The 16498-nt window shown below is 46.3% G+C and overlaps 1 protein-coding gene across 4 annotated transcripts in view; it reads left to right on the forward strand.

Moving 5' to 3' along the window:
- STARD13 (StAR related lipid transfer domain containing 13) overlaps positions 1-16498 on the forward strand; it is a 250958-nt gene that overhangs the window by 207543 nt on the left and 26917 nt on the right. For 2 of the 4 annotated variants that reach the window (XM_062194382.1, XM_062194380.1), the window contains exons 5-7: positions 11650-13010; positions 14191-14409; positions 15454-15613. In XM_062194382.1, coding sequence (XP_062050366.1) covers positions 11650-13010; positions 14191-14409; positions 15454-15613 — 1740 coding nt within the window. The remainder of the gene's footprint in view (positions 1-11649; positions 13011-14190; positions 14410-15453; positions 15614-16498) is intronic. The other 2 variants (XM_062194383.1, XM_062194381.1) reach the window with 1 other exon arrangement.

The following is a 16498-nucleotide window of genomic DNA, read 5'->3' on the forward strand; positions in this document are numbered from 1 at the left end:
AAATTCAGAATTCAGATCCTGGATGCCTTTTTCACTTAACATCTCCACTATGTGACAAGCCCCAGGCAGAGAAAACAGCTCTGAGTCGAAGAAAGTGTTCTTTATTCTGGTTCACACAGAGAAATCATTACATTGAATGGATTTTGAGTCATTCCTGAGTAACCTAATCGTTAAAAATAACTCCAACCTGAATTTCTGCTCTAAAATAGCAGTGCCCTTCCCCCAAATTAAAAAAAAAAAAAAATCAAATGGATTTTGGTTGACCTCACCTTAAAAATAATTTGGTGTGTGAACTGGGAACTGAAGATTTAAGCTAAGGAGGTAAAAAGGTGAAAGACAATATCCAGAGAAGTATTAAAACATGAGCGATTTGTCCAGGCCAAAGACAAATTAAAAATGTGGAAATAAACCTCCTAACAGCTGTCTGGCTGAATGGCCCCCATGAGAAACATACCTACTATTTGAAGCATGAAGGTCAGATGTTGTTTTGATTGTAACACATGGTTCTTATTAAACCGAACACAACCATGCCTGTGTGACTCAAGTGGAGGTCCTCAGATGGCTGCTCTATACAGCTGCCTATCTGGATGGTTAGCTGTAGTGTGCCACAAAAGAAAACGCCAGGGGGCTGGGTGTTTAGCACAGCGGTTAAGTCTGCTTGGGACGCCCGCCCGCATCCCATATCAGAGTGCCTGGATGGAAGTCCCTGCTCTACTTCTGCTTCCAGCTTCCTGTTAAATGTGAACCCTGGGAAGCCACAGGTGATAGCTAAAGTACTGCCACCCAGGTGGGAGATGTTACAGATTGAGTTCTGGACTCCTAGCTTCCTGGCCCAGCTCTGCCTATGGTGGGCATTTGGGGGAATACATCAGCATATGGAAGATGTGTGTGTGTGTGCATATGTGTGTGTGTGGGGGGAACTACCTTTAAAGTAAATAAATAATTTTTAAAAACAAAATGCCAGGGCGCTGGATTCTAGTCCCAGTTGTTCCTCTTCCAGTCCAGCTCTCTGCTGTGGCCCGGGATCGCAGTGGAGGACGGCCCAGGTGCTTGGGCCTCTGCTCCCGTGTGGGAGACCAGGAGGAAGCACCTGGCTCCTGGCTTTGGATTGGCACAGCGCCGGCCATAGTGGCCATTTGGGGAGTGAACCAACGGAAGGAAGACCTTTCTCTCTGTCTCTCTCTCTCACTGTCTGTAAACTGTATCTGTCTAATAAATAAATAACAAATCTTAAAAAAAAATGCCCCCCCCCCAAAAAAAACAAAAAACACAATGACATGATTTGTTCTCCACATAGTGGAGTGATTGGACTTTTTCTCTGTCATCAGCTTTTCAAAAACCACAGGCCAGATAGTTGTGAGCAATAGTTATTAGATTCTTCACATGCTACCTTCTCAAAAGCTCCTCTGTAAACTGTGTCACTTGAGTATTCTGACATCCCTGACGTATTCCTCCCATTGGATACAGTGGTACATGCCTTCACCACTGCTACTGAGCTACGGGCCTCAGAAACGCATGCCCTTGAGTACTGATTTTTCACACTGTACATTACAGAGTCGTGGCCCAAATTTTCAAATACATGATTCCCATGCATCCCACTTGGACATCTCGGTAATGACCAGCACTCATGGCCAGGTGCAAGCCATGATGTGGGAAGCACTGGGCAGGGTGGCCTGTTTCTATGATCCGCCCTTACATGAGTCCCAGGCAAGTGTTTTGTGTGTGTGTGTGTGTGTGTTTTTTTTTCTAAAGAAAATATGAGTAGGGGCTAAGGGAGGCCAACTGATCAAAAATAGAAAGCGAGGCTTGACAACTGAGCACCCTGAGAAGCTTTAAGCAACTTTGGAATTCATTTATTTGGAATAAAAATAAGACAGCAGCATTTCCTCTGTTAGTCCCCATTTTAAGCGACCCAAGAAAATAGAAATAGAATCCTCATCTCCAATCTGCTGAGGCCCACATTTGTTTAATTCTGCAGCAGGTAGACTCCAAATGACTTGACTTTGTGCAGCCTCAGTGTTTCTTCTCCCCTTGCGAAGTGTTGGGCCTGGGAAAGGGTGACATGAGCTTGCTTAGCAGGGTATGTGGTTGGCAATGCTGGCAGGTGCTTCCTCTCTGCCAGACTTTACGCCATGTCACAGATGCAGAAATTGAAGGGCTCCGTCCCTTGCCCAATGTCACAGAGAAATAGCGGAGGCAGGATTTGAACCCAGGTACGCTGGTCCCAGACAGCTCCACTTCGCCTTCCAAAAATATTTAGAAACATGTGGGAGCTTAAGTGCACTTTTGACCTTTGGCCTGAGACCTGGAAGAGTCTCAAATTTCTTCTATAATGCATTCTGCCAACTATTTGTGTTGGTTTTAGAAGAAGGATATTTCTTGGCACCTACGAGAGAACTTCAAAAACTTCATGGAAAACGGAATTGCAAGATAAGTTTATTTTAGTGCAAAAACAGTTTTTGCTTGTAATCTGCATTTTCCACAAACTTTTTGAAGACCCCGTGTACACTAAAATCCACAGTGCATTTATTGTCTTAATGGCAAGTTTTAATTCTGCACATCTGGGTGGGCTGACCCAAGGATGAAAATGAGAAGTTCACAATACGTGAATCTGGTGAAGGAAGCCTTCTCTCTCCTGGATCAGGCATGTACTTGTCTTATACATCAAATGTCTCTTGCAAAGCACCAAACCAAACACTATACCTGCCCTCACTCAAGATAGTATCTAACCATTTTTCAGAAGAGCAAAGTGATCTTTTAAAAAAAAAATAAACTGATCTTTTATTATTTACTTATTTGAGAGAGAGAGAAAGACCTTCCATCCATGGACCCTCAAAATGCCCCAAACTGCTGGAGGTCCAAAGCCCAAATCTCCCACGTGGATGCCAGGGACCCAATCACTTCAGCTATCAACACTGCCTCCCAGGGTGTGCATTCGTAGGATGCTCTGAGCAGGAGTCCAGACTCACGAGAACAGGCATTCCAACTGGTATCTTAACCTCTTAGCCAAGAACGTTTAAGGTTTTGAGATCATCGTGCCTGTCTGTCACCGAGAGACTCGCTAACACTCAGCCAAGAGGCATTTCAGGAGAGCCTGGGGCCGCCAGCTGGGCCGCCCGTGGCTTCGGGCCTGCCCAGCAGCGCATTCCTGCCTGTGATCAGCTGACTCAGCCACTGCACTCCAGTTCTCCTGCAGGGAAGACAGGCTCGAAATTTCTGCGCAACTAGGGATTAGCTGACTCCTGCAGCTCTGGATTCCTGTGGGCTCCTATTGCTCATGGAAAGATACAGCCAAATTCCTTTCTGTTTTTGTTTTTGTTTTGTTTTGTTTTAAAGAAAAAGGAAAAAGAAACCTTCTTTTTGGAGTGTCTGGTTGACATCTGTCTCTAAGGAATATATAATTTCCATGAAGAATGCTCTCACTTCTAGAAAAAGCCAACCATCCGGAGGCTCATCTAAATTGAAAACTTAAAGACACAAGCAAGCTTCTCATTCTCAGAAAAGTGTTTCCTCTTCATTCTCACCTACAGAATTCACTCTGGCCTCATGGTGATGGTGAGGGTCCCCCGTCCTGAGCTCCTCCTCGTGATGACCATGAGGGTTAGTGCTTACGTGACGCAGTTGCTGTGCAAAGGGAAAGTCGGGCCCAGAGACTCCAGGAAGGCTGTCTGTGAAATGAGGAAGGACACGTGCACACGGCCCTTTCCTACCTTCCGTCTTACTGAACATCTCCTGAGAGACAGAGTAGCTTCAAGAGAAGGTTCTGGTAAAAAGTTAGGATTTTTGAAAGACCGAGGTGGAGAGCAACATGGAAACCATGACTCATTAGCACCTTGCCGCCAGTACCTCCTGGCCCAGCTGCCATTGGCACGTCAGAGGAGCTGCAGCTGTTGACAAGGTCTCCACCCAGATCCCCACCACCTCGCACACCCCCGCCTCTCCCACCAAATAGGACACTCCTGGCAGCTCCAAGGAGCAGAGTGCAGAGGGAGAAACACGACTTTGTATCCGTCAGTCACTTGGCTGGTTGTATTAGTAATCTTGCACTGCAGGTTTTTGAGTTGGGAAAAAATCCTCCATCAGGTTTTCCAGATTTCCACTCCCTTACTACAGGATTCTCTTCTCAGTGAATCCTTCACAATTCGCTTTGCTTTAGCATATAAGCTTTTCCATGTGAGGAGCTCGTTACAGCAAGGCAGTATGCTGGAATCTCTAGAAAAGTTTGCCATATAATCAGCTCAAACTCATTCAGTGTAAGTTAGCCTAGCAGATCTTAGCTCTTTCCTCCAGAGAAGCACGGAATATGGATTTCCCCTTTCACACAGCCGCCCCCTAACTCTGTTCTCTAGAGCAGGAATTGGCCAGCTGCTACTCCTGTTTTTGTAAATAAAGTTTTATTGCAACACAGCCACATCCATCCTTTTCCCAGTAATATTGGAGTTGAGTAATTGCAACAGAGATTAACCACATGGCCCATAACCTTTAATTATTTGCAGTCTGGCCCTTTATAGGCGAAGTTTTCTGACCCCAGCTTAGTCTAGAGTAAAGTTTCCTAAACTACCTATAATGGCTGACAGTTCTCTGTATTTTCAATCCCAGTCTGTCATGGACACTGCTGTCAGATTCAATCCAATTGAACTATTATAAATATGAATGTTCTTTAAATGGTAGAAAGTGCAAGCCTAAGGTTGTTGTCATTAGGCTCAACTGACATAACATTGCCTTCCAGTAAACATAGTCAGAGCAAATATAATAGGAAAGAGAAAAAAATTACAAAAAACTGTTCATATATTTTTTTAAAACTGTGCCTAACGTGAAGAATCATGATTGTGCTCATAGTTTGTTCAGCTGTATAACCAAACAAAAAGTTTACTCAAATAGCAACTGCCCAGATTAAATACCTATATAGACACTTTGAACTAATACTGTGATTCAGAGCACATACTATTTTCATGTGATGGTGAGTTTCTTGTTTGCTGTCAAATTTAGGCTGAACTGACATCAATACTATTTACAGAGAACAATGTACACCTAAAATGTTTCTTTGTTCTAATATCAGTCATCATTGAGGAATCAGCCTTGCACAGTGTGTTGACTAGAATGAAAGAAAAGGTTTTAAAGTCGTTTAAAAGCTTAGAATGCTCCTTTTAACTGTTTGTTTGAAACGAAGCACATGATGTTGTATTTTCAAAATTCATCTTCAACCCCTCATAATCAGTCATGTAAAACAGCTACAAGCTTATAAATTTAAATTTTCCTTGTGTGAAACAATGAGTTTTATGCATTATAAACTTTGGGTTTTGGTAGATAAACTAATCCACTCTTTTCAGGAGTAAGGCAAGTCCACCAATCTCCGGCTTAAGCAACATAGCTCTGTCACTGATGCCAAGTGGTTTTTTGTGTGTTTTTTTTTTAAAGGAGACAGTTTTTTTTTTTAAAAAAAAAATTATTTATTATTTATTTGAGAAGTAGAGTTACAGACAGTGAGAGGGAGAGACAAAGAGGTATTCCATTCACTGGTTTATTCCCTAAATGACCGCAATGGCCGGAGCTGGACCAATCTGAAGCCAGGAGCCAGGAGCTTCTTCTGGGTCTCCCATGTGGATACAGGAGCCCAAGGACTTGGGCCATCTTCTACTGCTTTCCCACGCCATAGCAGGGAGCTGGATCGCAAGAAGAGCAGCTGGGACTAGAACAGGAGCCCACATGGGATGCCTGAAGGCGGAGGCTTAGCCTACAGTGCCAAGCGCCAGCCCTGCCAAGTGGTTTAATGCTTACTCTAAATTTCTGTACCTATCTCAGCAAGTTTAGAGATCTCCAAACCCTGTGGTTACTAGGTCACATGTCCTACAGTTCCTCATCTCTAAGCCAATCTTAGTTCTTTCAGTCACCCTTCCCAGGAGGTTGTGGTTCCTAACTGCTTGGTTATACAGATTATTTCTTCTCTACAAATGCACCCTTAAAATGTGGCATGTAGAAACAGCCCAACGTTCTTGATGTTTGTAAAGAGTGGAGAATATAGTGGACACTGACCTTCCTAGTCTTGGGATCCAGGCTCTGGTCATCCCTCCTGAGGCTGACATCTCTGTTTAGTGACCATACTACATGATTGACTCACCTTAAGCTTAAATCTGCTGAACTCTCAAGGCGTTTAATAAAAACATCTAGGGGTTGGTTCTGTAGCACAGTGGGTAAAGCCGCCGCCTGCAGTGCTGGCATCCCATAGGGGCACCAGGTTGGAGTCCTGGCTGCTCCACTTCCAATCCAACTCTCTGCTATGGCCTGGGAAAGCAATAGAAGATGGCCCAAGCCCTTGAGCCCCTGAACCTGTGCAGGAGACCTGGAAGAAGCTCCTGGCTCCTGGCTTCAAATAGGCACAGCTCTGGCCGTTGTGGCCAATTGAGCAGTGAACCAGCGAATGGAAGACCTCTCTCTCTCTCTGCTTCTCCTTCTCTCTTTGTGTAACTCTGACTTTCAAATAAATAAATAAATATAAGAACATGTATTGGATGAGGTCCATTCCAGCCTGCAAATCCTATATTTGATTTTTGAAGTCAGGGTCATTAATAATTTGCTTCCTGAAACTTCATCTTACTGAAAAGTCATCCTTCAATTCTGTTAAGAGCTTTATGCATTTCGATATTGTTATCCTGTAACTGATAGATAACTTTATCACTTTCAGGTTTATAGGGCATTTGTACCTGTAACCATATTTGGTTCCATTGAGAAATCATGCTAGACGTGCATTGTTCTTGTTTTCATCTTTCAGCGGAGGAAACTGAGTCGCAAGGAGGGGCCTTGCTTAACTTAAGATTGCTTAGCACATAACCTTGTACCATGTTTGCATTTCAAAAGCATGAGTTCTTCTGGCTCAATCAAGTTGCTCTTAAAATAGTCATAATCTTGAAGCATACCTGTAGATGTTCCTCCCTCAGCTGATTTCAGTCTCTTGACCCCTCTCTGTAGTGTAGTTACTCAACCAGGTACTAACAAATCTTTTTGTACCATACAGGATAGTTACCTGTCATAGCCACATCAGTATCATGGCAAGCCTTTTGTCAGTTACCTGGCTGAACTTTGGCATTCTGTGTTCGTAGTAAGCCTTTGGCTCGCTAAAACCATTGAGGTAGGATTCAATTCAGTTGGTGGCATATTTTTCTTTATAAATATATCTCATTATTAGTCCTGTGACCTCTGTAATATCCTTGGTGCATTTATAAACAATCACAAGCTATTTGTTTAAAAACCCCCCATCAAAATGATTAAATACATGAAATCTGATCATCTCTTAATCGGTACACTTCCAAAAACACTATAGAGGGGTACACCATACTCTACAGGGTCCTGAGAGTATTAAAGACAACTTAAACTCTAGGCCGGCGCTGTGGCTTAACAGGCTAATCCTCAGCCTTGCAGCGCCAGCACACCGGGTTCTAGTCCCGGTCAGGGCGCCAGATTCTATCCCGGTTGCCCCTCTTCCAGGCCAGCTCTCTGCTATGGCCTGGGAAGGCAGTGGAGGATGGCCCAAGTCCTTGGGCCCTGCACCCACATGGGAGACCCAGAAGAAGCACCTGGCTCCTGGCTTCGGATCAGCGCGATGCGCCAGCTGCAGCAGCCATTGGAGGGTGAACCAATGGCAAAAAGGAAGAGCTTTCTCTCTGTCTCTCTTTCTCACTATCCACTCTGCCTATCAAAATAAATAAATAAATAAATAAAAGACAACTTAAACTCTAGATAGTGGCAATTTGGTGGGTTGTCAGATGAATTTGGTGAGTCACAAACAATGTATCAGGGAAATGAGACAGATTAAATTACAAATGATCAGAGTAAAAACAATAATTATTATCTCATGATTTTTTGCCTTAGTGTAATCTGTATAGATCCCTTGAGTTGTGATGGAAAATATAACCTTTACTGTGAGTCATTGCCATTAATTTGTAAGATCCTGTAATAATTCAAGAAACAGACACAGAACCATATTTATCATCTTTGGGACATATAATAAGTGTATGTACAGGGTGCTAAAGGAGAATGAGTGTTTTGTCTTTTTTGTCCATTTTGGTTTTTATTGCTTTGGTTTTTGTTTGTGTGCTGTGGTTCAAACGACCTTAATGCTGTAACATTTCCCTGAAATTCTTTTTTTCAAGACTTCTGCACTTTTTTACATGCCATGGTTGGGTTGTAAATATCCTTCTGTTGGCCCAAGCTCACATAATAAACTCTTAGAACCTAGCAGACAGGAGCAGGCATTCCATTCCCCAGTCCACAGTGCCCAGCTTGGCATCGTTTCTTAACCTAAATAAAGGAGTCCTTATCCAGCTAGTATGTGGTTTGCTAACATCGGTAACCAGGTTTGAGAGTCATTGGAGCCAAAACTAAATATTGTAGTTTCTATTTTTAAATATCTATATTTTCTTTAAAAGTCTATCCTTTTGCCTTCTCCAAAACTGCTTGCTAAAGGGCTTTTTCAGATGCCTATTCGATATCAACTTCTCGCTGGCTTCCTGAAATGTGATATAAAAATCCAGTAAGCTCAACCTTCATCTGTCATGGTGCCTTACATATACATGGCCATCCGATGTAAGTTCCTATGATCTCCATCACAGGGAGTGAGCAAGTAGAAAGTACCACAAGTGAAGTCTACTTTGAGTGATCATTCCAGACAGAATCTTGCCTTTTTTACACTTGTACAATTACAAATTTTTCAAGCCTTTCATCAAAGCTTTATACAATGTTTTTAAAGATCAAAGCTAAATTTCCCACTGTGATGTCAAAGCTATGGAATTCTTCTTGGTACCCTGGGTTTGTACATTCGTCAAATGTGTCATTTAGTCCAATCTGTACAAAATCTAGATTTTTGAAGGAATACACAAAAATGGAAATATTCCAATAATTTATTGACTATGTGCTTACTTTTCATTGGAAACAGACTATGTTGCAAGATTCAGGAGAGTTAGGGTAGGTATTAGATATAAAAAGGCTGATGAGCAATTGAACAAACATTGACAAATGAACAAATACTCTTCAGTGAGGGACTATTCAATTCATTACCTTATTTTATCTCCTGATCAAACCCAGAAGGCAAGGCATTTTTTTAAATTTTATTTATTTGAAAGATAGAGACAGTTGGAAAGAGAAAGTTTCCATCTGTTGGTTCACTCCCCAGCTGCCTACAACAACTAGGACTGAGCCAGGGCCGGCGCCGTGGCTTAACAGGCTAATCCTCCGCCTTGCGGCACCGGCACACCGGGTTCTAGTCCTGGTCGGGGCGCCGGATTCTGTCCCGGTTGCCCCTCTTCCAGGCCAGCTCTCTGCTATGGCCCGGGAAGGCAGTGGAGGATGGCCCAAGTCCTTGGGCCCTACACCCACATGGGAGACCAGGAGAAGCACCTGGCTCCTGGCTTCGGATCAATGAGATGCGCAGGCCGCAGCGGCCATTGGAGGGTGAACCAACGGCAAAAAGGAGGATCTTTCTCTCTTTCTCTCTCTCTCACTATCCACTCTGCCTGTCGGAAAAAAAAAAAGGAAAAAAAAAAAAAAAAAAAGGGACTGAGCCAGACCAAAACCAGGAGTCCGGAACTCAATCCAGGCCTTCTTCATGGGTGGCGGGATGCACATTAGCAGGAAGCTTGATCAGAAGTGGAGGCAGGACTCAAACCAAACATTTTAATATGGGATTCACGCATCACAAGCAGGGTCTTAACTGCAGCACCAAACTCCTGCCCCAAGGCTTCTTTTTTTTTTTTTTTTTTTTTTTTTACAGGCAGAGTTAGACAGTGAGAGAGAAAGAGACAGAGAGAAAGGCCTTCCTTCCGTTGGTTTACCCCCCAAATGGGCACTATGGCTGCGCGCTGACTGGCACGCTGTGCTGATCCAAAGCCAGGAACCAGGTGCTTCCTCCTGGTCTCCCATGCGGGTGCAGGGCCCAAGCACTTGGGCCATCCTCCACTGCCCTCCCGGGCCCCAGCAGAGAGCTGGACTGGAAGAGGAGCAACCGGGACAGAACCGGCGCCCCAACCGGGAGTAGAACCCGGGGTGCCGGCACCGCAGGCAGAGGATTTGCCAAGTGACCCGCGGCACCGGCCCCCAAAGCTTCTTTTTAATCTCATTTTATAAATTGCAGAAACTTACTTTGGAGGGACAACCTGTATAGAGACACATACCTTTTAACTGGTAACACTAGCACTCAGGTCTTAGAACCAGATGCCAAAGTAAAATAAAACAAACTAAATTTGCTTAACAAAAAAGATGGCATTATTATAGGTTTGGCATTGAGGAGGAGATGTAAATATTATTAACAGAGGGAAGGGCCCTGCTTCTGATGAGTTTCCTTGTAACAGAATGGAAGCTCTGTGGGGCCTGCATTGTGGCACAGCAGGTTAAGCTGCTGCTTGTGAGGCCGGCATCCCATATCAGAGCACCAGTTTGAGGCCTGCAGCTCAAAGTCCCAGCTGCTCCACTTCCAATCTAGCTTCCCACTAACACACCTGGGAACGCAGTGGAAGATAGCCCAAGTGTTCCCATGTGGGTGGTCAGGCTGGAGTTCCTGGCCTCTGCATGGCCCAGACTTGGCTGTTGTAGCCCTTTGGGCAGTGAACCAGTGGATGAAATCCTCTCCTCTCCTCTCCTCTCCTCTCCTCTCCTCTCCTCTCCTCCCTGCCTTCCTCTATCCCTCTCTCTGTCTCTCCTTTTCTTTCTGTTGCTCTGCCTTTCAAATAAATAATTAGATAAGTAAATAAATTTCTCTCTAGCTGAAGGCCTCCAACGTGAGAAATGAGACAATCACATTTGGACTGTGCTGTGAAAAGTTGTTTAGATGGAGAGGATGCTGGAGGCCAGGATTACAGCCAGGTTTTTCCTATAGAGGATCCAGAGAGAGGTGGTGAGGGCTTAGACTAAGGGAGTGAGAGTGGGGGAACAGATTGGAAAATCATTTCCCAGTTGGGTCTTGATGACATGTATGGTATGGAGGCAGCAGGATCCAGTGATTCAATTCATTTCAGAAAGAAATCTGCTGATCCTAGATTAGAGTCTTGGTGGGCCCAAAGGCCATCTCTGTGAGGGAATGCAAGCCCTCATCTCTCAGGGGCTGCAGAGTCAGACATGAGCGAGGACAATGCGTGAGGTGCAGAATGCAAATGTCACATTTCTACCCGGAGGAGTTCCGTAGATAATTTGCTGCTAACATATACAATGGGAGATGACGGTGAGGGTGCAGCTATGAGAGCTATTGCCATTGAGCTTCAGAAGGGGAGATTTGGAAATAATGGCCCCAGGGCTCACGAAGTGCCCTTTAGGCAGGGTGAGTTTCTTTGTGAAGAGGAAGGCTTCATTTGGAGACTGGTCATTAAACCCTCTTTGTAAATAGGTCAGGGAAAATTTCTTAGAGAGACAGGAATGATTCATAGGCCTTGTGAAAATGAAAAGGAAGAAGGGTGGGCAAGTTGAGAAGAGGTCCTGTGGCCACTGCGGAGGAAAGGAGATATAAGACAGCGAGCCGCGGTGGCAGGAGCCAGGAGAGGTGCTAAGAAACCCAGCCGCCCGCCAGGAGTGGGAGGACAGACAGATAGGACGTGCCTGCCGGTGCTCTCCCGGAGTCCCCGGGCACCCACACTGCCGATCATGAGCAACCGCCTTGATGTCTTCCAGGGTGAAGACTCCGATGAGGAAGACCTCTGTATCAGCAACAAATGGACTTTCCAAAGGACCAGCCGCAGGTGGTCTCGCGTGGACGACCTGCACACCCTGTTCCCCGGAGGAGACAGAAATGGGTCGCTGGGAGGCCCTAGGATGCGCAACACGACCAGCAGCGAGAGCGTCCTCACAGACCTGAGCGAGCCCGAGGTCTGCTCCATCCACAGCGAGAGCAGCGGAGGCAGCGAGGGCCGCAGCCAGTCGGGCCAGTACGGGGCTGACAGCCCGGTCATGCTGGAGGCCACGCTGGTCGGCAGCAGCCTCCCCCAGTCCCGAGAAGGCCTCAGCCACCCTCTCCACACCAGGAATGAGAAACCTGGCAGGGCCAGGGCCAAGTCGTTTTTGAAACGCATGGAAACGCTGCGCACCAAAGGATCCCACGCACGGCTTAAGGGGCCCGGGCGGACAGGCGGCCTGGTCATCAGCGGGCCTGTGTTACAACAGGAGCCGGAGTCCTTTAAGGCCATGCAGTGCGTCCAGATCCCAAACGGACACCTCCAGACCTCGTCCCCCGCTGCCTGCCAGAAAGGGCTGCCCGGCTCCGGCAAATCGAGCGGGGACAGCAGCCCCTCGGAAAACAGCAGCAGCGGGGTGAGCACGCCTTGCCTGAAGGAGCGGAAATGCCACCAGGAGGCCAACAAGCGCGGGGGCATGTACCTGGAGGACCTGGATGTGCTGGCCGGGACCGTGCTGCGGGAGGCAGGGGACCAGCACCACACGCACGGCTTTCACTCCCAAGAGAACTTGCTGGTGCATATCCCCAAGGATCACAAACCAGGAACGTTCCCCAAGGCACTTTCCATCGAGAGCCTGTCGCCCACTGACAACAGCAATGGGGTTAACTGGAGGACCGGGAGCATCTCCCTGGGCAGACAGCAGGGCCCAGGGGCCAGGGAGCCGCGGCTCATGGCGCCCTGCCACAGAGCAAGCCGAGTCAGCATCTATGACAACGTGCCCGGCTCCCATTTGTACGCAAGCACGGGGGACTTGCTGGACCTGGAGAAAGATGACCTCTTCCCCCACCTGGATGACATCCTGCAGCAAGTCAGCGGGCTCCAGGAGGTGGTGGACGACTGGTCAAAGCATGTCTTGCCGGAACTGCAAACTCAGGATGCGCTGGCTGGGGAGCCCGGCTTAGCGCCCTTTCCATCTCCTAATCAGATCACCTTGGACTTCGAAGGCAACTCAGTCTCTGAGGGTCGGACCACGCCCAGCGATGTAGAAAGAGACGGCGGGTCTCTGAATGACTCCGAGGTCCCTGGGGTCAGAGAGAGGAGGGATTCTGGTGTGGGAGCCTCTCTGACCAGGCCGAACAGGTGAGTGACACGCTTTGGTGAAATCAACTGTCATCTGTTCTGTAGCAATTGTGCCTGTCTTAGTGTTCAAACAGACACTGAAAAAGGCTTCTGCTGCTGTCGATGGTTTATGTGGTCAGGAATTACTTAACAGAAATATGTATTTTGTATCGGTATCATGTTGATTGAACCCCTGCGAACTCACATTCATTTCTCTCTTTAGTCTTTATTTAGACCTTAGTTTTATTAAAAAAAAAAAAAAAAAAAGTCTGAGCTTCTTCCATGTGAGGCACTGTATGTGGAGAATCATGGGTGCTGGAAGCCCAGTTCAGGTGCACAGGAGCACCTGCAATACACACGGCCCTGCAATGGTATTAATTCCATTGTCTTGTCTCCACTTTTACACTTCTTTTCATCTCATGAGAAATTCCTGAGATCTAAGATGTGTCCTTTTGAAGTTAATTTTTGCTTCAGAATGTCAATTATAAAACACATAGAAGCTGGTTGACAAAGACCCTTTCAGAAGCATCCTAGAAAAATGTCTGTGGGAGGGCATGGCTGGTGGAAGCAACGCCCCCTTGTGTGCTGCTGGGGTCTGGGTGAGGCAGAGCCGTGTGCGGAGGCTCCCTGATGGGTCAGCACCTTCTGGCCTCTCAGCTGCACCTGCCCCCTTCACGTTCCATCTCAACACCGAGCAAGGCTTGCAGCTGGGAGGCATGGAAGGCCCTGTGGAAAAATTCTGCAGCCCCAAGCATTAGAGAGCTCTCCAACTCTCTCCTCTATCTCTTTATCTCTCTCTCACTTTCTCTCTCTCTCTCTCTCTCTCTCTCTCTCTGTCTCTCTCATCTCTCTCTCTCTCTCTTTCTCACACACACACACACACACACACAGTCTCAGCGGCTCTCAACCCTTTGGGAATGAACTTGGAAATAAACAAATAAGCAAAATTTATTATCCCACTTCTCTAATCCTCCTAATGAAACAAGCAGAAAATAAGACTTCTTCCAGATTTGTCCAACTTGGAAAAAAAATCACTTCCTATGTTTATTCTGCACACTTGTGTCTCCAGTTCCTTTCGCTCTGTGATTTTTCTTGGCTCAGAAACGATTTTGATTAACTACTTTTACACGGGTGGTATCTTGGGTTTTCCAATAACAAGTCCACTTGGTGACTGGCCTCTCTGATGGTCTTTCCGGTCAAGGCGACTGCGATGGAACAGCTTCCAGCTCTCACACCAGCCCCAGCCCTCGCCGGCGTCACCCCACATAAGCAACCAGACGGCCAGCCAGCTGAACCTGCTCCAGCGCTTCTCACTGCTTCGCCTCACAGCCATCATGGAGAAGCACTCCATGTCCAACAAGCACGGCTGGACATGGTGCGTAGCACGTTCCGGAGAGGGGATCGTTTATCCTAGAGCTAAGTATGTGATGGCAAACGCTTCAGTATTTCCTTTCTGGTTTCTGAAAGTCCATTCACTGCCTGTGCTGACTCGCGCTGCCCCCTGGGCTGCTGCAGCCCGGATGTGATGCAGCCCACAGGAAGCCTTGCTTTATTTGTAGCTCTCAGTTGGTTTTCAGGGAAGGCAGTCAGGCTCCGAGAAAGAAAAAAAAGACAAGTAAAGGGTGATGAATTGTGAACAGAGGAATTACAAATACACTTGCCATAAAATAACTCTGCAAACATCTGTCACTTACACCTTTTAGCCTGAGGCAGAATTCAGCCCTCGGAGCACTGATTCCTTCAAAGGACATTTACTTCCTCACATACATTTCTGCTGGTATTTTCACTGGCAGATAAAAGCAAGGATACATAGTCAGCCTTGGTGACTAAGGACTGACAAAAACATTCTGTGGGAACTTGAATGTGGATCTGTTGTAGATGATTTGGTGGGTTTGAAAAATATAAAATGTTTCAATAATGTTTTGATGTCATATATCATGTGTATAGAACAATCGATGTGCTTGTATAAGACTATTTTAGAAGGTTCTAACTCACGTGATTAAATCGATATATGTTGTGTATTAGAATTCCCTTTCAAAGTACAAATGACGCTAAGAAACTAAGGACTTAGCCAAGAAAAGTGATTCTTCTTGCTTTCCCTCTTTCTCTCCTTCTCTTGTAATTTTGACTTGTATTTCGTTTTGTTTGGTTGGGATTTGAAGTGTTCATCACTTGAGAGAGAGGTCAGTCACTGTTCAATTAGGAAGTTGTCCACTTGCCTTGAAAACAGAGCTACAAACACAGTCTGCCAACCCGAATCCTGCTGTTCAACAGAAATAACCCGCGGGCAAGGGCCACACAGTGGGACTGCCTGGCTCTCTGATTAGCTTACAGAGAATGCGGAATCCCTCCTGGGCCTGCTGGCCGTCCCAGCAATAGCTTGGCTTCCTTCTCACTTGCTCTCACAGCCTCTCCCCACAGTGCACCCTGGGGGCTTGCATGACCTGCTTTATGTGAATTCTAGGTCGGTTCCAAAGTTCATGAAGAGGATGAAGGTTCCGGACTACAGAGACAAGGCTGTCTTTGGCGTTCCTCTCATAGTCCACGTCCAGAGAACAGGACAGCCTCTGCCCCAGAGTATTCAGCAAGCACTGAGATACCTGCGCAGCAACTGCCTCGATCAGGTAGGCCTGCAGATACCAAACAGGGCTTGGGCTCACGGAGGTGGATCAGACCGGGTCGGTGTGGCCCAGTATCAGGCAACACGGGCCTCACCAAAAGTAAAAGGCATGGTGATCTTCAGATGTTAAGATTTAATCTGGGCCGGCGCTGCGGCTCACTAGGCTAATCCTGCGCCTGCGGCACCGGCACCCTGGGTTCTAGTCCCAGTCGGGGCGCCGGATTCTGTCCCGGTTGCGCCTCTTCCAGGCCAGCTCTCTGCTGTGGCCCGGGAGTGCAGCGGAGGATGGCCCAAGTGCTTGGGCCCTGCACCCCCATGGGAGACCAGGAGAAGCACCTGGCTCCTGGCTTCAGATCAGCGCGCTGGCCGCAACAGCCATTGAGGGGTGAGCCAATGGAAAAGGAAGACCTTTCTCCCTGTCTCTCTCTCTCTCTCTCTCTCACTGTCCACTCTGCCTGTAAAAAAAAAAAAAAAAAAAAAATTTAATCTGACCAGGCTGCATCCTTCTCAGATTATCTGAGGTTGTTTCGTCTTTGGCTGACACCCTGGAGAAACCACAGGAAGTTAGTGTTTATAATTTGTAGCTGTACTATCTAATTTGCATACCCAAAAACCGAGAAGTGAAGCTATGCATTGCATTCCCTTTATATTATTGTCCCAATGCTGCCATTGATTTTAAAGCAATCTTTTATCCCTGTTATATCATTTTTTAAGAAAAGCTTGGTTTTTAGTTCTCCCCTTATTAATTCTTTTTTATTAAACAACACAATGACCAGGAAAACGAAAGCAAGGTTTATTTATGTCTTTTCAAAATGTGTAAGTAAAATATGAAAACAGTATCAAGTAAAGAAAGTGTCCTGTCCTCTTAAGAGCTATTGAGAAGCTCAAG

This window comes from Lepus europaeus, chromosome 6, assembly GCF_033115175.1.
Source record: "Lepus europaeus isolate LE1 chromosome 6, mLepTim1.pri, whole genome shotgun sequence".
NCBI classification, from domain to species: Eukaryota; Metazoa; Chordata; class Mammalia; order Lagomorpha; family Leporidae; genus Lepus; species Lepus europaeus.